Source organism: Pseudoliparis swirei, chromosome 11, assembly GCF_029220125.1.
Source record: "Pseudoliparis swirei isolate HS2019 ecotype Mariana Trench chromosome 11, NWPU_hadal_v1, whole genome shotgun sequence".
Taxonomy (NCBI): domain Eukaryota; kingdom Metazoa; phylum Chordata; class Actinopteri; order Perciformes; family Liparidae; genus Pseudoliparis; species Pseudoliparis swirei.
In genome coordinates this window covers 194,625-216,975 of record NC_079398.1, presented here as the reverse complement: position 1 = coordinate 216,975, position 22,351 = coordinate 194,625, and the positions used below count along the sequence as shown (strand labels likewise).

Sequence of the window (22,351 nt, the reverse complement as noted above, 5' to 3'; positions counted from 1 at the left end):
GGCAGCTTTACACTATATAAGAGACATTTAAAGTGATGTAAACTCACACAATGTCAGTCTGCTCACAGGAACAAGGATGCTGCGTTCAGGGCACATGGGGAAGGTGGGAGAGAAGAGCTTCCACTTTACAAACACTTTTCTCATCAGCTCTCAGGTTGTAAATAGTATTTCTGGAATGTGAGGTTTGAGGCTGTTGACTAAAGTTTCTCTGACTTCTTTAATTATGAAGAAAGAACAAAGTAATACTTGTAAATAATCAACTCCACAGTATCTGTTGTCTCATGTGTGCCAGGACTCAATAAATCCTCCACAGACCCAAGCATGAGCAGATTATTAATATTATTTTAAAGGTTGTTAAATGTGTGTGATAAATCTTTTGTAAACAGACACACTTGTGGTTGTAAAAATCAACAAGTGATATCAAACTCTCTCATTTCTCTGTGACAAACAAGTTTTAGAGGAAAGTTTAAAGCACAGAGACTGACTGGCAAATGTTCTCTGGTCTCAACATGAACTCTGGACTTTGTGGTGTTTCAGGAGGAAAACTGACTCATTTATTCTCTTATTAGTTTAATAAATTCTAAATTATTTTTCGTAGGAAACCCTGAAAATAAGACAAGAAATTACTTTGTTCATTCTTGAATCAAGAAATACTGTATTCATCATGTGAACCTGTTTGACCAGAATCTCAGTTGAACTATTCAACTGTTGAGAAAGAATGTCTGGCAATTAAATGGCCGCTAACCAAGCTGCGATATTACCTCCTGGGCATAAAATTCACCCTGGTAACCGATCATGCACCATTAACATATGTCACGGTGGTTCTTGGATCTGGATAACTTAATTTTTTCTGTTGAGCACAGGTCTAGAAAAGCCCAAGGAAATGCAGATGCCCTGTCCAGGAGATGTGAATGCTGTTGGTTGATGCTCCCAGCTGCCACTTGGAGCTAGTGGAGCTCCCAGAAACCACTTCCAGTCAGATTCTCTCTGCATAGAACTGACAACATCCAGTGAACCTGTCTGGGTGACTAGAGTACGACTGTTCTTCTCTCATAAATGTTGCTTTTCTGTTCCCATCAGATAATCACAGCTCTGTGTTTGCTGTGTTTGGATCCAGAGTGATTTCACGTGAATACCTTAAGAATCCAGCTCTGGTCTTGGGCTCTGCTTGAGACAGTAAAACATCCACTTCAGTCACTGCCAGTGAGACGTTTGTCCACTTGTCCCCCAGAACGTCCTGTAGTTTATCTCTGACTTCTGAAACAGCCGCCGTCACGTCCTCAAAGTATCTCAGAGGACGGATGATGATGCCGGACGAGTGTGTAGAGTCAGCGAGTGACAAAGTCCAGAGTGCATGTTGAGACCAGAGAACATTTGCCAGTCCGTCTCTGTGCTTTAAACTTTACTCTAAAATATGTTTGGTCCAAAGAAATGAGAGAGTTTGATATCACTTGTTGATTTTTACAACCACAAGTGTGTCTGTTGACAAAAGATTCATCACACACACACTTAAAAACCTTTAAAATAATATTAATAATCTGCTCATGTTTGGGTCTGTGGAGGATTTATTGAGTCCTGACACACATGAGACAACAGATACTGTGGAGTTGATTATTGACAAGTATTACTTTGTTATTTCTTCATAATTAAAGAAGTCAGAGAAACTTTAATCAACAGCCTCAAATCTCACATTTCAGAAATACTATTTACAACCTGAGATCTGATGAGAAAACTGTTTGTAAAGTGGAAGCTCTTCTCTCCCAACTTCCCCATGTGCCCTGAACGCAGCATCCTTGTTCCTGTGAGCAGACTGACATTGTGTGAGTGTGCATCACTTTAAATGTCTTTTATATAGTGTAAAGCTGCCAGAGGCTCAGTGAAGCGTGTCCACGTCTTCCTGTCGTGAACATCACGGCAGGTCAACAAGAGAAATGTGAAAGTGAAGCTCACCACCAGGGGGCGCCCTCCTCCTGATAACCAGGATGTAGTGGCGGTCCAAGCACCTCGACTCTCTCTGGCCACACAGTTTACACCCAACAGGTTTTTAGTCTCATGAAAACGTGTCTAGTAAATTATTCTCGTGTCATAATGGTGAAAAGTTTCAAACTGACATTAATTCCTTAGTTATAATGAACTTTACTGTCACTGACTGAATGCACAACAATATCATAAAAGCATAAACACATGGACGGTATTATCTCCAACAGTCAGTGAAACTTGAATCCATCTAAAGGTTTAACAAATGAAGATTGTTTGTCGTGAACCACGTCTCCTGCTCGTCAGTGTCATGAATCGGCCCTTTTGAGTCCCTGGGGCCCAACGTGCTCTTTAGGGACATTCACAAGGTGTCGTTGTTGTGCTACTGATACGATTGGTTACTGTCCTCCAGAACTCAAACCACACCCTTGTCTCGCCACACCGTCAACAATAAATAATAAATACATGAAAATATGTTAAAGATGTGAAACATACCTGGAATAGTCAGAAGTAACTGTGTTGATTCCTGCATCATTCTGCTGCTCTGTGTGTTATTTGTGAAACAACATGTACACCTTCTGCTCCGTTGTGTATTTATTGAAAGGAGAGTAGATTGAATAATAATAATCATAATAACTTTATTTATCTGGCACCTTTACAAACAAAGTTTACAAAGTGCTCTACAGAGAGTCGAGGCAAAACAAATAGAATAGTAAGAAACAAATATAACTTAAACAAAATAATATATATGTATTTAATATTCAAATTTCAATTACAAATTAAAAACAGACAAACTAAATTAGGGGAACCAAAGTTCTGCATAAAAGGACGAAATCACTTAAAAGCTGTTCTATAAAAATGGGTTTTAAGAAGTGATTTATAAGAAGTTACTGATTCTGCAAGTCATTTCATGCACTGGAACCCTCTGTGTGAGAAAAGGAAAAAGGTAAACAAAGTGCATTCAGTGTGCTGTTGATGCTTTGAGAGATGAATGTAAATGTCTGCATCATGTTGTTAAGAAAATGTTTTATTTTGACACAAGTGAGACGTTCATGTGAGCAGTAAAGAAAAGAGAAAACCCAGCTGGACGACAGTTCTCCAGGCTGGGACTCTCTGGTTTGGTGGTCCTCTAGCGCCACCTGGTGATGGACTTTCATTCTGTTTGACGTTTACATGTTGAATAGTCAGACTAAAGGTCGAGGCTGGTGTGTTCTGTTGTTGTTGGATGACCCAATACAATAATATAATAATAAGAAGAATAATAATAATACATAACATTTCTTTCGCGCTTTTCATAATTCTCAAAGACGCTTAATATTGTAATATATAATAAACTCTGAACCCTCAAAGGCTCACTGACGTCACCTGTTAAGAGCTTGAGTGTGGGAGACTGTAGGGCTTGACTACATCCCGTTACCATGACAACATGACAGCATATTGCGTATATATCCTGGTGTTTGTGGTCAAATCTAAGAGCCAATCAGCTCTCCGTGACGACAGCGAGGCGTTTCCCATCATGCACGACATCCAACTGCGCATGCGTCGTTCAAAAATGGAGTCCGACGAGCCTCCGGTGTCGGTCTCCGTGTCTCCGGGAGAAAAGATGAGGCTGTTGGTGAAGCAGCGAGTCCACGCGGCCGTTGAAGAGTCTTCTGGGCTGTTGGACACATTGACAGCAGCTTATGAGGACACCGTGTCTCAGCTCAGAGAACACGAGCGACACGCATCAGGTTCGTGCTTCTTCTTCGTTGTTCCGCGACTCAGCCGACACTCGGATTTCCGCGGTCCACTCAGCCGACACTTACATTTCTGTGCACCTATAGACTGATGTTGACGGTAAACGCATTCGATCGTGAGCGCGCGAGGGTTTTGATAAAGTTAGCGGAAGAATTCACGTGAAACAACATCCGTTTTTCAAAATAAGATGTCGACAAATCATACACTAGCATATAAAAGTAGGGCTGTCAATCGATTAAAAAAAAGTAACTAGTTAATCGCATATTTTGAAATTCATTAATCGCGATTAAAAGTTTTTTTTTCTTCTAAAGACTAAATCTTCTAAATGAACGAGTAATCACTTCAGACAGCGTGTATTTTAGACACTTGTTTAATTGTATTCTTTTTTTAAAGACAACACTTCACACAGAGCTGTGTTTTCAGAGAGGCTCCTACATATAAAGTGCCAGCGAGGTATTTAATATCGTGAATGATAAATTGTTTCTTCAGTGAAACATTCAGATTAGTAAGAAAAGGTGTATTTGAGACCCCATTGGTCCTGTCATCTTTAACATTGAACAACAGCAGAACCAGTGGCCTTGGTAAACTGACTGACATTCAAATATGTCACGTTAACCCTCTGGAGTCTGGGCTCATTTTCTCGATTTTACAAAACAATGTAAATTCACCGTTTAAAGGCTTTTGCATATGACACATCCCAGTGTTTCCCCCACCATTCTATCAGGGTGAGGCCCCGCCCCCCTGTAATGTTCTCTATCGCGCCAGATTACAGCAGAAGTAATGTAAGGTGCGCGAGAAGGAGAGCGTAGAAGTGTTAACACTACACGTAGAGACAGAGTGACATGCTGGTGTGTAGATACGATCAATAACAGACGTTTAGTTTAATAAAAGAACAAAGCTGTCTTCAAGAAAAGGGACCTTAAATTACTTCTGCTGTAATCTGGCGCTATAGAGAAAATTATAGGGTGGCGGGCGGAGATTCCAGGGGGGCGGGGCACCACCATGTTATAATGATAGGGGAAACACTGGCTTCCCTGTGAAGCTCGTAACGACACGTTGAAGATTGGGACCTCGGTAAATCGGCAAAGTATGGTCCTTCGCCGTGAGCGAATAAACCAATGTCACTCGACTCCACATCATCGGATCCAATCCAAACTCCACATGTGTGATAAGACTCCAGGCCTGAAGACCTCTGCAGTCTAATTTTTTATTTTAATCGTAGCGCCACCAACTGGTAATAGGAAGTACATGTTTATCATACTTTGGCTTGCTTCTCTTAGTAGGTCAATCAGATCGGCTTCAACTTTGTTCCACACAAACCTACCATTGTCAAGATGTCAGCATGTACAAAATCATACATGGATTGACCTCCTCCTCTCAAACAATTTGTCACCACACGAACTGGATATCGGTTCACAAGAGGTGCAGCAAGAGGGGATTGTATCATCCCTCTCAGGAAAAGTGCTTTCAGTCATGCTGCATTCTCAGTACAAGCAGCAGTTGACTGGAACTACATTCCAGTATCTATCAGAGAGCTACAATCATTCAACTCTTTTAAAGCGGAAACAAAGAAATGGTACATTACTACCCAGCTCTGTCAGCACTAGACTGTAACTACCTTCTCCATCTATCCAGGTTGGACTTTCATTTTGTCTGTCTGTCTGTCAGTTGTTGTCTGTCTGTTGTCCGGTCTCTGTATGTCTTGACTTGCTGGTCGGCCGTTTACTCCACCTGCGTGTCTTCTCTCGTCGTTCACCTGTTTGCAGTTATATATCACATTTAGTCTGTATGCTTTTACGTTGTATCTCTGACATTATGTTTTTATTCTGTCCATTTTAACATTGTTCTCCCTTATTTTATTTGCTTTATCTGTAGATTGTATTTGTAATCTTATGTTTTTAGGTTTGTTCTTAACATCAGCAACATTGGGACTACAGATGAAAAATAGCCTCTTGGCTAACTCTGGCACATGTACTGCAATGTTTTTATCAATGTGCACTGTGCCTCATTAAATAAAAGCACACAAAGCATTTTACGTTCGGTGTTGTGCTGTTGCTGTGGCAATCCATTCTTCACATCATACAACGAAGGGGCTAAACATGCTCCCTGTGTCACTAAACTTGGCACACACATTAAGAAGCAAAGATGTAGTTACAGTGTTTCCCCTACCATTATTACAGGGTGGCGCCCCACCCACCAAAATCTCCGCCCGCCACCCTGTAATTTTCTCTATAGCGCCAGATTACAGCAGAAGTAATTTAAGCTCCCTTTTCTTAAAGAGCATGTTAGTGCCATTTTCCATATTGTAATTGTAATTTAGACTCAGATTTAGATACTATATTATTTAGATTTTGTTCGTTATAGTGATTGCATAATTGTATGTTATAGTTTGCATTGTTTAGAATAATCAGAGGTGAGTTGTGACGTATTGAGCTCGCGCATTGATGTATCAACGGGTGGACTTGTTTCACGGTTGCACCAGAATTCAGTAAAAAGAACAGAGCGAACTCACTGTTTTCTACCGTTGTTGAAACACACTACACGCGTAGACTCGTTCTTTCCGTCTAAGAGTGGTTAAACAAATGGAGATGTCAAGAAACATCTACTGATGACAATAAGGGAGTTTTAGCCGCTACATTAAGTAGAAAACAGTCGCCGAGGGCGAGAGAAGATTGTGCTGCCGACGAAGGAAGCTAACCAGCTAAAGGGTAGCTAGCGGCGGTGACAAGGCTGTGCGGCGGACGAAGGGAGCTAGCGAGCTGCGGCGGTGACAACGCCGTGCTGCTGACGAAGGAAGCTAACCAGCTACAGGATTAGCTAGCGCCGTTTACAACGCTGTGCAGCAGACCGGATATGCGATAGACTACTACGATGATGGATGAGTACACAAAGAACAACATTGAATGAACAAATAAGATGTGCTACTAGACATTGGCCACACAGGACATTTGAAAAAAGTGCTATTGCTAGCTAGTCATATTTGTCCAGAAGAAGCTTGAGTTTTATTCTGGAAATAAAGACAGCCCTGAAATCTTTTCTGGAAAGCATTCACATGTTTTGAGGTTAAAGGACTGTCGATCTGGATTTCAGAAGTTTGCAAGAGCTTGTTATAATAAGAGACTTGTCTAACAATAATAGCCAATTGAAATGTCAGATTCGAATGAAACCAGGATGGAAGGCAATGTCAAGCTAGACATTAAAAGAAAGATCAAGTTGACCACAAAGGCCCTAGAAAAGAAACTTGATGAACAGATGAAGATCAGGAAACGTGCATTAGCACGTCTTGTCTCCAAAGCGGAGGAAATAGAAATTCTCATGATAAATGATTCCAATGCTCTCCTAGTGGAAAAGGATCATCTCAGTGATTACTCCAAATTTCTGAATAGGTTTACTGAAGTGAACAATGCAGTTAGTGAACTGTTATCTGACGATGAAAGGGAAGCTGACAAGCGGTATTGGAGTGAGCCAAACCTCATAAAGTATGAGAACTTTTTGACCAGTTTGGAGCAGTGGATAATAAAAGCAAGACTGCACGCCGATGGCGAACAGGCCGCTACTGAAAATGCGACCCCAAAGACTGGCGCAACGACACAGCAGGGTGAGTCTGCCACTGAAGATGTGGATCCAGACGACAGTGCATCTGCTGTACAAGAAAATCATAGTTCAGTTACCGCACAATGTGTATGCAGCAGACACTCAAAGTCATCCAAAGCGTCATCTCACGCTTCGTCACTGCGTAGAAACGAGGAAGCTAACCGTGCAGCCCTACTCGCACGCGCAGCCGCACTTAAGAAGAAACAGGCATTGCAGTTGGAAGAGGCTCAAATGGAAGCACAGCTGAAAGCTAAGCAGATTCAGTTGAAGGCTCAAATGGAGGAGCTAGACTGCTATCGCAGAGTCCACAGCAAAGCTACAAGTTATGGAAGAGTATGATAACATGGACGACGATGGGATGAATTCCTACCTCGTCAAGAACATGCCTACAGCAGCGACCATCGAACATTATGCTCCAGATGTCAGACCAAAATTGACTAGCAGTCTTCGAGTTAGCCAACACAACAGTGCTTTTCACTGTTCACCTAGACACAAGTCTCATGTGCAAGTAAAGGATGAAAACAACAACACAAGTACAAATTCCAATGGAAGGCAGGTTGAACTTAGCGAAATGATATCGAACCAGAAGGATATCAAAGATACGTTAGTAACACAACAAAGACTAGCTAACTTACCTCAACGAGAAGTCCCTGTATTCAGTGGCGATCCTTTCGAGTTCCTGCCATTCCTGAAGGCTTTTGAGCACATCATCCACAGTCGTACAGACAACGATGAAGACCGCTTGTACTACCTAGAGAAATTCACCAGCAGTGAGCCAAAAGAACTTGTGAGACGTTGCCAACACATGAGCGCATAACAAGGCTACAATGAAGCAAGAAGGCTCTTGACCTATCACTATGGCAATGAGTATAAGATAGCTGTAGCCTATGTTGACAAGGCTCTCAAATGGCCTCAAGTCAAGCCAGAAGATGCAAAGTCACTTCACAGCTTCTCCATCTTTCTCACCGGATGTAACAATGTCATGAAGGACATGGAATATCTTGAGGAGATGAACAGCCGAAAAGAACCACTAGCTGTGCTACGAGTGTCAAGCCAGACAAAGGGGGTGCCTCAGAACCAAGAAAGAACAAGCAGACAAGCAACGCGTTTCAGGAGCCATACCTGTACTACAACAACAGACACACCCTGAGCGCATGTTACAAAATAAGAAATCTGCCAAAGAAAGAATTGAGTTCATTAAAGGTAAAGGACTTTGTTTCGGGTGTCTGACCCAAGGGCACCTGGCAAAAGACTGTAAAAAGAGAGCCACTTGTGAAATCTGCAGCAAGAAACACCCAAGCCTGCTTCACAGCAAAAGGGACGAGAACACTGACCAAGAGAACAGCAAGCCTGAGAAAGGTCATAGCTCTACCAGCGGACACTCAGCTCCACAAGAAGACGCGTCAGTCAAGAGGGAAGTCACGGCAGTCACCGAGGCCGGAGGAAATGACTGTGTCCTGTCTATCGTGGCAGTGCGCATCAAATCCAAGAGGAGCAACACGACAATAGAGACGTATGCGTTCATGGACTCAGGTAGTTCCGCTATGTTTTGCTCCGAAAGGCTGATGACAGCTCGGTGTCCATGGTAAGAAGACTAAAGTGCTACTCCGTACTATGGGCCAGGAGAAGCCTGTGTCCTGCTACGTGCTCTCAGATCTGGAAGTGTGCGGTTTGACAGAGAACAAGTACATAAGCCTGCCAGACGTCTACACCCACACAGACATACCTGTAACGAAGGACAATGTTCCTGTTGAGAAGGACTTGGAAAGATGGCCGTATCTGCGTAAAGAAGTACGGTTACCACAGATCGACGCAGATGTTGAGATACTGATTAGAATGAACGCTCACTCTGCGATGGAGCCGTGGAAGATTATCCACAGCCAAGGTGACGGGCCTTACGCAGTAAAGACGACTCTCGGGTGGGTCGTTAATGGCCCTCTCAAGAAATGTGACGATCACCACAAGTCAAGTCACTGCAGTCAAAGGGCTTCAGTCAACAGAATCTGTCAGTGGCGTGGACAGCATGCTGTTGCAGCAATGCAACTACGACTTTCCGGAGTAAGCCTGCGAAGAGAAGTCAGAAATGTCACGAGAAGACGTTCAGTTCATTAAGTCTGTGACTGAGACAATCAAGAAAGTCAATGGGCACTACAGCATTGGGATGCCTCAGAAACAAATATGTGGTGATGTCAAACAACAGATGTGTTGCCGAGCAATGGGCATCAAACCTGAAAAGGAAACTCGCTAAGAACTCCAGCTTCCACGATGACTACAAGACCTTCATGTCAGACCTGCTGAACAAAGGCTATGCAGTGGAAGTTCCTGAAGACGAGCGCAATCGCAATGACAGCAGAGTGTGGTAAGCAGTGGTGGTGCGTCCATAGAGGGCGCTAGGGCGCCGCCCCTCTTAAAAGGTTGAGATGAGAAAAAAATAATACATCCTGTCAAAAAACATTATATACCAAATCATTTAAATAGTAAATATTCTGTGTAGACGCGCTAAATGTGTGTGGGAGACCGTCAGCCTGTCAACAACCACTTAAGTTAAATGAGACATAAATAATATATCGCCACTCATCTGTATGGAGAGAAGCCCCTCCCCATTTTCGGGGCACCGGCCCAACGTGTGTGTGCGGCAGCGAGCAAACATTTCACGGTCGTTTCGGCAAGGATGGCTTCTCATTGGCGGATGAAACGTGAATCTTGGGGTGCAAACGTGTGCGCCCTGGCCAATGACATCATTTCTTATTTCACGTGACTGGACTATTCGGCAAATCAGAGACCGGTATCGTTCCCTCAGCCCAGAGAGCTCCACGGAGCTACGCGAGCAGGTTGCTAACCTCAGCTGGTCAGCTGGAGGCTCAGTGAGTAATGCGCTGTTTAGTTTCCCCTGTCTGCTGTTCCAAAGTCCTGGGACTGAAACTCTCTGGACTACAACGGGGTGAGGGATCTAAAGAGCTTCAGACAAGTGTAAGAAGCACGAATCTTGCCGCAGCTATCTAGCTAACAGCATGAAGCTAACCCTGTTTGCAGAGCAGCAGAAGGAGACCGAACTGGCATCGAAAACACAACGAAGAAGTTCTGAAAAACAGACACATTCCCTCAAGAATAATGGAAACAGGCTCGTCGCAGACATGATTGACTTTAACCAGAGAGTTATTGAGAAGTTTGCCAAGTTTAAACAGAGGGCTATTTTTCTTTACACGTAGTGGGGTCTACTCTGTCAAACAGTTAGAAATGCACTCTGGCGGAACTCTTTTATTTTGCAAACCTCTGAAACCCAGCCCAATGTTTGTTAAAGTATTCTGCTCTGAACCTCTCATGCCCAAAGTTACAGTGTGTTGATAGTTGTTGTTGGACCGTGTTGAGCACGGTGTGTTCTTTAAATAAAGCTTTGTGTTCTACTATATTCTACTCAAAACCTCTTTTCTTTTCATTGTTGAGTGCTATTTAAACAGCGTCGCCCAACTGCGCCCCCCCCCCCCCCAAATTCACCAGCCGCCACTGGTGGTAAGTTCCACATCACGGCGTGATCCATCCACAAAAGGGAAAGCTGCGGGTTGTTTTCGATTGTGCCGCTTCGTTTCAGGGGAAGTCACTGAACGAGGAACTGTTACAGGGTCCGGACCTCACTAATGGTCTGGTTGGAGTCTTGACAATGTTTCTACACGAACACATCGCACTCATCTCCGACATTGAAGCGATGTATCATCAAGTAAGAGTTTGTGATGAGGACTCTGATCTTCTACGATTCCTTTGGTGGCCACAGGGGGATCTGAGCCAGCCTCCGCGTGAGTACAAGATGGTGGTCCACTTGTTCGGGGCCAAGTCGAGCCCGAGCTGCGCCAACTACGCCTTACGACGGACCGCAGAGGAAAAGACAGGTCATCACCTGAAGCAGTAACTACAGTCTTAGAGCACTTCTACGTCGACGACTGCCTGGTCTCGACGTCCAACGAGAAGAAGGCCACCGCCTTGGCCAAGGACCTCATTGCACTGTGTGAGAGTGGAGGATTCCGCTTGACTAAGTGGTCAAGCAACAGCCGCGAAGTGCTGTCATCACTTCCCGAACAAGAAAGAGCAAAGGAGATCAAGAATCTAGACCTGGACAAGGATGAACTACCTATGGAAAGGGCCCTTGGAGTGGACTGGTGCATAGGATCAGATTCCTTCAAGTTCCGGATCCATGTGAAGAACATGCCCATCACCAGACAGGGTATTCTCTCGGTCGTAAGCTCAATATATGACCCCCTTGGATTCCTGTCGCCGTTCATTCTTCTTGCGAAGACCATCGTCCAGGGTCTCTGTCGAATGAAACTTACCTGGGATGAAGAAATTCCAGAAGACATGGCAAACAGATGGTTCGCTGGCTGTCCGATTTGAGCCAGTTCACCAGCTTTTCTGTCAGGAGGTGCATCAAGCCAGACGGTTTTGGTCCAGTGATGTCAGCACAGCTGCACCATTTCTCTGACGCTAGCGAGACGGGCTACGGCGTCGTCACGTACCTCCACACCGAGAACAGCCACGGTCGAGTCCACTGCTCATTTATTTGAGGGAAATCCAGAGTGACGCCGCTTAAACCTGTCACAATCCCACGCCTCGAGCTCACCGCGGCTACCATTGCGGTGAAAATGGATAAGTTCATGAAGGAAGAGCTTCGGATGGACCTCAAAGAGTCTGTGCTATGGACAGATAGTACCACCGTCCTCCAATACAACGACGACGCTCGTTTCAAAACATTCGTAGCAAATAGTATCGACAATCAGAGAACACAAGGCCAGCACAGTGGAAGTATGTCAGCACGGCTTCTAACCCAGCTGACTACGCATTAAGAGGAATGAAGGCAGAGAACTTCATGAAGTGTCGGAGCTGGATTGAAGGTCCAGACTTCCTAAACAAGAGTGAGTCTCACTGGCCTGTCCTATCAGAGTTCTCGAGAGATAAGTGAAGAAGACGCTGAAGTGAAGCGTATGATCAGCGTGAACATCATCAAGACTGTAGATTCAAGCACAGACCCTCTCTTCAAGCTGATTCATCATTACTCCGACTGGCACAGCCTGAAGAAGGCTGTCGCCTGGATGTTGAGGCTGAAGGAACTGCTTCAAAGTCTGTGCGAAACAAGGAAGAAGTTTGGGTCTCAAGCCCAGTCTTCAGAAAGTCAAGACGCAAGAATTAAGACAGTTGAAAACCAGCACTCCCTCCAGGTGTGTTTCAGAAGGAGGATCTATACACCAGACGACGATGGAGGCAAGTGCAGTATATCTCCGACATCTTCTGGAAGCGCTGGTCCAGAGAATACTTGCCCCTCCTACAAGAAAGGCAGAAGTGGCTGGAGAAGAAGAGGAATGTGAAAGAGGGAGACGTTGTACTCACCGTGGACCAGAGGGCTCCAAGAGGGTCCTGGTTGATGGGAAAAGTGGAGAAGACAATCCCCGACGCCAAAGGGTTCGTCCGTCGGGTCCTTGTCAAAATGAAGACCAACACTATAGAGATACCCATAACTAAGTTGTGTCTCCTGCTCGAGATGGAAGAATCCCATGGACAATAAAGGACATTGTTATTTAGGACATTATTATTTCTACAGTCGTCATTTTTGTAGGCCTCATCTAGACTAGTCTAGGTTGTTTATTTTGGCTTAGGCCTTAGTGAAAGAGTAGAGAGGTAGAATATAGAAATTGATTTAGTTTAGTTAGGTAATTGTCATCCCCATGATGAGCAATTAGGGGCCGGAATGTTAGTGCCATTTTCCATATTGTAATTTAGACTCAGATTTAGATACTATATTATTTAGATTCATATTTAGATTTTGTTCGTTATAGTGATTGCATAATTGTATGTTATAGTTTGCATTGTTTAGAATAATCAGAGGTGAGTTGTGACGTATTGAGCTCGCGCATTGATGTATCAACGGGCGGACTTGTTTCACGGTTGCACCAGAATTCAGTAAAAAGAACGGAGCGAACAAACTGTTTTCTACCGTTGTTGAAACACACTACACACGTAGACTCGTTCTTTACGGCTAAGAGTGGTTAAACAAATGGAGATGTCAAGAAACATCTACTGATGACAATAAGGGAGTTTTAGCCGCTACAGAGCACGTCTTTGTTCTTTTATTAAACTAAACAGCCGTCTGTTGTTCGTATCTACACAACAGCTTGTCATATCTGTCTCTACGTGTCGCATTAACGCTTCTCGGCTCCGTCTCGCGCGCCGTAGAGCTCCGATGCCGGCGTGTCTGCGCGCATCGGAGTAGAGCAAAAATAAAGTCCCTTGCCCCAACCCCCCCCCCCCCCCCCCATCGACAACTTTTTCACCTCTCGTAAGTTTGCAGGTATGTGAACACCAACATGTTTCAAGTGTTTGTGTCTGTGGGTCATGTCCCGCCCTCCTGAAGGTGTAAACCTAGGCGAAACACTGAGTCACCAGATAGGATTTTTATTCTTCAAAAATGGTAATGCCATCATACATCTTTGAAAGATTGTTGATATCTCATTGCGTTCAGAGAATATAGACTAATGAACATCCAAGGGGTGTGGCCTAATATGTAAAGACACCTAACTTCCAAAGTTTTCCATGACCGTATGAACCCTGTTTTGAATAAAGGGTTGAAAATTAGTCTTCTTTTTTTAAATCCAATTAATCGATTAATCGAAAAAATAATCAACAGATTAATCGATTACAAACATATTTTGACATTGCTCCCGTTTTCAACCACGTCTGTGTGAGCTGAGCTTCTCAAACTTGACTTCGATAAAAACTAAAAACAGAGAGACAGAGCTGTTGAGGAAGAGCTTCGTGTGTGTCTTTCGACCAATACTGGCAGGATATCCATTTTGTGTTCATCGAAACAGGCCCAGGTTTCACACTAATTGAGTATGAATACATTTAGAAACTATATTATTAACTATATGTAATATATGTGCTGTGTTAGTGTCATTTTGGTTGGTGGTGTGCCCCAGGATTTTGTAACTGTAAAAAATGTGCCGTGGCTCAAAAAAGGTTGAAAATCACTGCACTAGCATATAAAAGTAAACAATGAATTAATTTGGTATCTTTATAGATTGTTTCTAAGATTTAGCTTAAATTATGCTAAAATTAAAACCTTTTTACTGTAGGAAGGAAGATTTTATAAAAAATAAAAGTCAAGACTGTTTTATGTTAAAAAAGCACATTTCTGATTATTTGAAGTCCTGTAAATATATTTCCCCAAGATTTCCAGGAAATGACTGATGCAGATGTGTTCAAGACATATCTGAATTCCCCTAGCAATCAAACAATTTTAATGTATCAATTAGGACATTTTTAAGTAGAAGTCCGAAATGATTAAAGAAATCGGAAAATTTCTTTCATGTTTGAGGCGTTCTCGATATATTTTTCCTCAGAGTCCCAGGCAATGACGGATGCAGATGTGTTCAGGATGTCCCTGACTTCCATTACTCTGGCAATCAAACATATTTACTGTCGCAATTAGGAGATTTTTCAAAGTAAATGTCCTACATTTTTACGAGAAATCGTTAATTTCTTTAATGTTTGAGGCGCTCTAGATATGTTTTTCCTCAGAGTCCTATAGGCAATGACTGATGCAGATGTGTTAAGGATGTCCCTGACTTCTATTACCCTGGCAATCAAACACATTTACTGTGGCAATTAGGACTGTGGCATTTAAACAATGTTACTGTCGTAATTAGGAGATCTTTTAAAGTAAATGTCCTACACTTTTACAAGTAATCGGTGGAGAACCACCTGTCTCAACTGTGACAAAGATTTTAACAAAGTTAATGTAATAATGTTTGCTCTTTGATAAAGTAATGTGGGTTCAAATAAATATAATTTAATTAAATGAATTTATTTTATAATATTTAAAAGACATTTGCATATATATTTATAGACTTATATAAGTACACTTTTTACATTACATGTCATTTAGCAGACGCTTTTTTCCAAAGCGACTTACAATAAGTGCATTTCAACCTAGAGTATAAACTAAGAACAACAAGAATACAGGAAGTAACATTTCCTCAACTCAGTCGAACGACAAAAGTACGATAATAAGTGCTATCCCAGTGCCACTGAAGTGCAAATCTGTGTTTTAATCCAGATATAGTCGGAAAACACTTAAATAAACAAATGCAAAGACAGTTATTTAACAATATATTCTGGAGTAGTTGGAATTATACCGTGTTACAGTTACAACCGACCCTTTGAGGGCAGCCATGAGGCTGATGTGGCCCATGGTGAAAATGAGTTTGACACCCCTGCTCTAGACCTTTCTTTTCAGCATTTGACACATTGAACCATTGAATTGATCTGTGTCTAAACCTTGCCCTCTCACTACTGGGGTCCCTCAAGGCTACGTCCTGGGTCCCCTCCTCTTACTCTCACTACTGGGGTCTTTCAAGTCTCTGTCCTGGGTCCCCTTTTCCTCTCACTGCTGGCGTCCCTCAAGGCTCTGTCCTGGGTCCCCTCCTCTTCTCTCTGTACACTAATTCTCTCGGCTCTGTCATTTGCTCGCATGACATCAGGACAGCAGAAAGTCTACATCTTCCGCCGCAAACTACACACAGATCTTTTACGACTATACCTTGAATACAAATAGATTAGCATTTCAGTGGCACTTGAATTGCACTTACTTATGGTATTACTTATTGTATTAATTATATTACTTCTGCTATTTTTGTAGTTTGACTTTCTTGAAGAAATGTTACTTTCATTATTGTTCTGAGTTTGTACTCGTGGTTGAATTCACTTATTGTAAGTCGATTTGGATAAAAGTGTCTGCTACATGACATGTAATGTTGTTCTTTTTATTTAGAGGTCATGCTTCTCTCATACACAACTAATTCACAGATTTGTCAGTGATAAACCTCTTGAACAATTAACAGTTTAATATGAGATTCATAAGATGTATAAATGTATGTTACTATTTTCCACAGACGTCCAGCAGCTGTTGGTGGTTAAAGAAGAGGTTCTTTCTGAGCACCAGGTCTGGATCTCCAGTCTGGACCAGATGCATCCAGAGCCCCCGCTAGTTAAAGAGGAACAAGAGAACTCAGAGCCCCCCCACATTAAAGAGGAACAGGAGGAACTCTTGACCACTCAGGAGGGAGAGCAGCTTCAAGGGCTGGAGGAGGCTGGTCTCAAGTTCTCATTAACTCCTGTGAAGAGTGAAGCTGAAGAGGAAGCTCAGTCCTCTCAGCTTCATCAAAGACAAACTGAACAGATGGAAATAGAAGCTGATGGAGATGATTGGGGAGGACCAGAACCAGCCAGGAACGCAGATCCAGATAGACCTCCGGATCCTGATGAAAGGACTGGAGACTCTTCAGAACCAGATACTGATGAGGACTCTTCTGAACCAGATACTGATGACTCTGTTGATTGGAAAAAGACCAGAGAACCAGGTTTAAACTCTCTGAATAATGATGAAGTTTCTGTCAGTGATTCAAAATGTAGTTCTAGTGAGAAACCATTAAGCTGCTCTAAATGTGGGAAAAGATTTCACCTCAAAGGAGATTTTAAGAAACACATGTTATCTCACACAGAAGAGAAATCGTTCAGCTGCTCAGTCTGTAAAAGATCTTTTACACAGAGAGGAAGTTTAAAGAGACATATGTTAACTCACACAGGAGAGAAACCATTCAGCTGCACACTCTGTAAAACATCTTTTACACGGAGGAGAACTTTGAAGAGTCACATGTTAACTCACACAGGAGAGAAACCTTTCAGCTGCTCAGTCTGTAAAACATGTTTTGCACACAGTGGAACTTTAAAGAGTCACATGTTAACTCACACAGGAGAGAAACCTTTCAGCTGCTCACTCTGTGAAACATCTTTTAAAGAGAGAGGAACTTTGAAGAGTCACATGTTAACGCACACAGGAGACAAACCTTTCAGCTGCTCACTCTGTGAAACATCTTTTACACGGAGGAGAACTTTGAAGAGTCACATGTTAACTCACACAGGAGAGAAACCGTTCAGCTGCTCAGTCTGTAAAAGATGTTTTGCACACAGTGGAACTTTAAAGAGTCACATTTTAACTCACACAGGAGAGAAACCGTTCAGCTGCTCAGTCTGTCAAAGATCTTTTACAGAGAGAGGAACTTTGAAGAGTCACATGTTAACTCACACAGGAGAGAAACCGTTCAGCTGCTCACTCTGTAAAACATCTTTTCCACGGAGGAGAACTTTGAGGAGTCACATGTTAACTCACACAGGAGAGAAACCGTTCAGCTGCTCAGTCTGTAAAACATCTTTTACAGAGAGAGGAACTTTGAAGAGTCACATGTTAACTCACGCAAGAGAGAAACTTTTCAGCTGCTCAGTCTGTAAAACATCTTTTACACAGAGAGGAAATTTTAAGATACACATGTTAACTCACACAGGAGAGAAATCGTTCAGCTGCTCAGTCTGTAAAAGATCTTTTACACAGAGAGGAAGTTTAAAGAGACACATGTTAACTCACACAGGAGAGAAACCTTTCAGCTGCTCAGTCTGTAAAACATGTTTTGCACACAGTGGAACTTTAAAGAGTCACATGTTAACTCACACAGGAGAGAAACCTTTTAGCTGTTCAGTCTGTAAAACATCTTTTCCAGAGAAGGGTCATTTAAAGAGTCACATGTTAACTCACACAGGAGAGAAACCTTTCAGCTGCTCGGTCTGTAAAACATCTTTTGCACGGAGCAGTCATTTAAAGAGTCACATGTTAACTCACACAGGAGAGAAACCTTTCAGCTGCTCGGTCTGTAAAACATCTTTTGCACGGAGTGGTCATTTAAAGAGACACATGTTAACTCACACAAGAGAGAACTCATTTTAGTTGTTCTGGTTTTGGTAAAGTTGACATTTATTCCACTCCCTCACTTGTCAACAAGACCTTGAGAAACTAGAACTCCCTCGTTTGGGGCAGTGACACACTTCCAACTGGGAGGACTCTATCCACTAAGGGCTCGAACACACCAGACGCGACTCTAAAAAGTGCAGCCGCACCAAAAATGCCTTGTCAAAAACCTGCCGGGCAAAACAGCGCAGTGCGCCTGTGGAGCGGACCTGCGTGCGCAACCAACCATTGATTTTGGGTTCAATATATTTTGAAAAAAAGAAAGGAAAGAGTATGGCGAACACCACCATCTGTTCCATGAGTTGTGTCTCGATGGCGAAGCTTTCAGTTGCACTTCCGACCGAGCAGAAGTCAGTTTGAGTCGTGTTTAGATTTAGAATTATAAAGATCTTCGCAATTAAATACCGCTAATATAATATATAATATGAGGTTCTCCTCGGGAAAACATGAAGGAAAGCCTCCTGCTTGATTTGATTGGCTGCATTGGCCGAGTGTGACATTGATGAGCTGTGCACCTCTGCGCCTCGTGCTTAAAGTTGAGAATATTTCTACTTTTAAGCGCGCCTGAAAAACGCAAGAAACCTGCGCCGCGTGGCATTTAAAAGGCACGTCTGAAAGTCGCGTTGTACCATAGTGAATCAATGGTTTTGCGGGCGACGCGTTTTTGAGAGGCGCGTCTGGTGTGTTCGAGCCCTAACCACTACGAAGCCATCTCCACGAAGAGAATATTATATAAGCAAAGAAGTCACCGTGTTTGTTTTGTTTAGCTTTATTTGCTCTGTTATTTGTCATCGGGTATTTTATGAACCCCTGAGTCTTCCTGTTGTGCTTGTAGCTGCTGTCATAGTGATCCAGTCTGCTGAGCTTTGTTGAGTTGAGACCCTCCACCAAGAATATGTCAGCAGACTGTATTTCATCAGTTATCGGTCCAGTTACGCGGCTTTCGTGTGATACAGTTACTGTACTTTACTGCTGCGGTGAGGATCTGCCTTGTTTGGAGTGTTTTCATCTTATTTTTGCTTCCATCCACTCTCATCCGCTTAGTCAGGGGTCGGGTCTTGGGGGCAGCAGACCCAGCAGGTTGACCCAGACTTCCCTCACCCGCAACATTTTCCAGCTCTTTCTGGGGGATCCTGAGGCGTACAGGCCAGCAGCAAGATGTAATCCCTCCAGCGTGTCCTGGGTCTTCCCCGGGGTCTCCTCCCAGTTGGACGTACTTGGTAAACCTCTAAAGAGAGACGTCCAGGAGGCGTCCGAATCAGATGCCCGAACCACCTCAGCTCAAAGTACAGTCGCTTCGGAGGAAGGGAAACTCAGACAGTCGTTGTTTTTGTGAGGTAAAATGGCGCAGAAAAGAGTTCATCTGATCGACATTGTATCTGTTATCTGTTACCTCTGCTTAATGGATTATCAGAACGATTGTAACACAGTCTCAGCTGTAGCAGAAAAGACCGGGGGGCAGAGAGAGCTGGAGGGGATTCGACACAACATCCATCAGAGAATCCAGGACCGAGAGAAAGACCTGAAGCTGCTCTATCAGGAGGTGGAGGCCCTCTACCTCTCTTCTGATAAAACAGTGCAGGATATTGAGAAGATCTTCACTGAGCTGATCCGGCTCATGGAGAACAAATGCTCTGATGTGAAGCAGCAGGTCAGATCCCAGCAGAGAACTGAAGTGAGTAGAGTCAAAGAGCTTTAGGAGAAGCTGGAGCAGGAGATCACTGAGCTGAAGAGGAACGACGCTGAGCTGAAGCTGCTGCCACACACACAGGATCTCAAGCCGTTTCTACTCAGCCACCCCTCACTGTCACCACTCGCTGACTCTACATACTCGTCCAGCTTCATCATCCATCCTCTGAGATACTTTGAGGACGTGACGGCGGCTGTTTCAGAAGTCAGAGATAAACTACAGGATGTCCTGAGAAAGAAATGGACAGATGTCTTACTGATGGTGACTGACGTGGATGTGTTATTGTATGAAGCAGAGCCCAAGACCAGAGCTGGATTCTTAAGGTATTCACGGGAAATCACTCTGGATCCGAACACAGTACACACATGGCTGGCATTATCTAATGAGGACAGAAAAGCATCATTTATGAGAAAAGAACAGTCGTATTCTAGTCACCCAGACAGGTTCACTAGATGTCGGCAGGTCCTGAGTAGAGAGAGTCTGACTGGACGTGGTTACTGGGAGCTGGAGTGGAGCGGAGGAGAAGGAAGAGGAGGAGGAGTTCATGTAGCCCTCTCATACAAGAATATCATCAGAACAGAGGTCGGGGATGAATCTCTGTTTGGATGGAATAACAAATCTTGGGTTTTAGATTGTTACAATAACGGTTATAACTTTCGCCACAACAGAATCTACAGTTCCGTCTCTGGTCCTCAGTCCTCCAGATTAGGAGTGTACCTGAATCACAGAGCAGGTATTCTGTCCTTCTACAGCATCTCTGAAACCATGACCCTCCTCCACAGAGTCCAGACCACATTCACTCAGCCTCTCTATGCTGGACTTAGAATGAGTCATTTTGGAGCCTCTGCTGAGTTCTTTCAACCGAACTAGACAGAAGTGAGTTCAGGGACAGCTGTTTAAAGTCTGTGTTTTAAGTCTTAAACTTATTTTGTTTCCATCATTGTCGCTGAGCAGACTTTTCTTCACCTGTCAATCAAACCTTGTGGGCGGGACTTGTACATCTTCTCCTTATTGTTGTGTAGATGTCTGAGTTCCTGTAGGTGGCGCTCCTTCCTGTGTGTGTTTATCCATGGAGGCTCTCACTGCTCATGATGCTCTTTGTTTACCTGAACTCATATTTATCTGCATGAACATTTAAACTTCTCTGAGCTCTAAATGTCTGATGAATATTCATATTGGTGCTTTTATATTGTTGTTTCTCTTCTTCTGCATGTTTCTGAAGAGAGAAAGCACCAGACCTTCATTTATCAAGATGTTTTCGTCATTTGTAATCTGAGAACAACATTAATGTTAACATGACTAATAAACAAACATGAACAAAGTACTTTCTTCTTGTCTTATTTTCAAGGTTTCATATGAAGCTAATGCATAACATATTAAACTAATAAGAGAATAACTGAGTCAGTTCAGAGTTCATGTTGAGACCAGAGAACATTTGTCAGTCCATCTCTGTGCTTTAAACTTTCCTCTAAAACATGTTTGTCACAGAGAAATGAGAGAGTTTGATATCACTTGTTGATTTTTACAACCACAATGTGTCTGTTGACAAAAGATTCATCATACACACTTAAAAACCTTTAAAATAATAATAACATGTTTGGATACTGTGGAGGATTTATTGAGTTCTGACACACATGAGACAACAGATACTGTGGAGTTGATTATTTACAAGTATTACTTTGTTCTTTCTTGATAATTAAAGAAGTCAGAGAAACTTTAACCCACAGCCTCAAACCTCACATTCCAGAAATACTATTTACAACCTGAGAGCTGATGAGAAAACTGTTTGTAAAGTGGAAGCTCTTCTCTCCCACCTTCCCCATGTGCCCTGAATGCAGCATCCTTGTTCCCTCGAGCAGACTGACATTGTGTGAGTTTACATCACTTTAAATGTCTCTTATATAGTTTAAAGCTGACAGAGGCTCAGTGAAGCGTGTCCACGTCTTCCTGTCGTGAACATCACGGCAGGTCAACAACTGAAATGTGAAAGTGAAGCTCACCACCAGGGGGCGCCCTCCTCCTGATAACCAGGATGTAGTGGAGGTCCAGGCACCTCGACTCTCTCTGTCCACACAGTTTACACCCAACAGGTTTTTACTTTTAGTCTCATGAAAACGTGTCGAGTAAATTATTCTCGTGTCATAATGGTGAAAAGTGTCAAACTGATATTAATTCCTTAGTTATAATGAACTTTACTGTCACTGACTGAAAGGTTCAAGGTTCAAGGTTTTTTATTTGCCATCTGTGCCTAGACCAGCAGTCCAGACACATCGGAATTATTTTTGCAGGGCTCTCCGAGTCAGCAGAGATACAAAACAAACACACTATAATAATAATAGTAGTAACAGTAATAATAATAGAAATATGAAAAATATATTTTAAAAAACACTGTACAAAAAACACACTGTCCGTAGTGTGGTAAAAGTGTATACAGTATTAAGTACAGGAACAGGTTTTCAAAATAAAACATAAAAAAGGAGAGTGCAGAGATAATAAATAGGTATAGGCTAGTG

The 22,351-nt window shown here is 42.9% G+C and overlaps 1 protein-coding gene across 1 annotated transcript; it reads left to right on the top strand.

Moving 5' to 3' along the window:
• The first annotated feature begins 3,403 nt into the window (after positions 1-3,403).
• Positions 3,404-21,160, top strand: LOC130201571 (oocyte zinc finger protein XlCOF6-like). The gene is made up of 2 exons (XM_056426640.1): positions 3,404-3,707; positions 16,242-21,160. The coding sequence occupies exons 1-2, from the start codon at positions 3,404-3,406 to the stop codon at positions 18,125-18,127; spliced, it is 2,190 nt and encodes a 729-aa protein (XP_056282615.1). The 3' UTR covers positions 18,128-21,160.
• The last annotated feature ends 1,191 nt before the right edge of the window (positions 21,161-22,351 follow it).

What these genes read in the sequence shown, in the direction of transcription:
- LOC130201571 (XM_056426640.1), top strand. Translation starts at nt 3,404, where the DNA reads ATGACAGCATATTGCGTATATATCCTGGTGTTTGTGGTCAAATCTAAG. An exon ending in ACACGAGCGACACGCATCAG is followed by an intron (nt 3,708 to 16,241) that starts GTTCGTGCTTCT and finishes TATTTTCCACAG; the next exon opens with ACGTCCAGCAGCTGTTGGTG.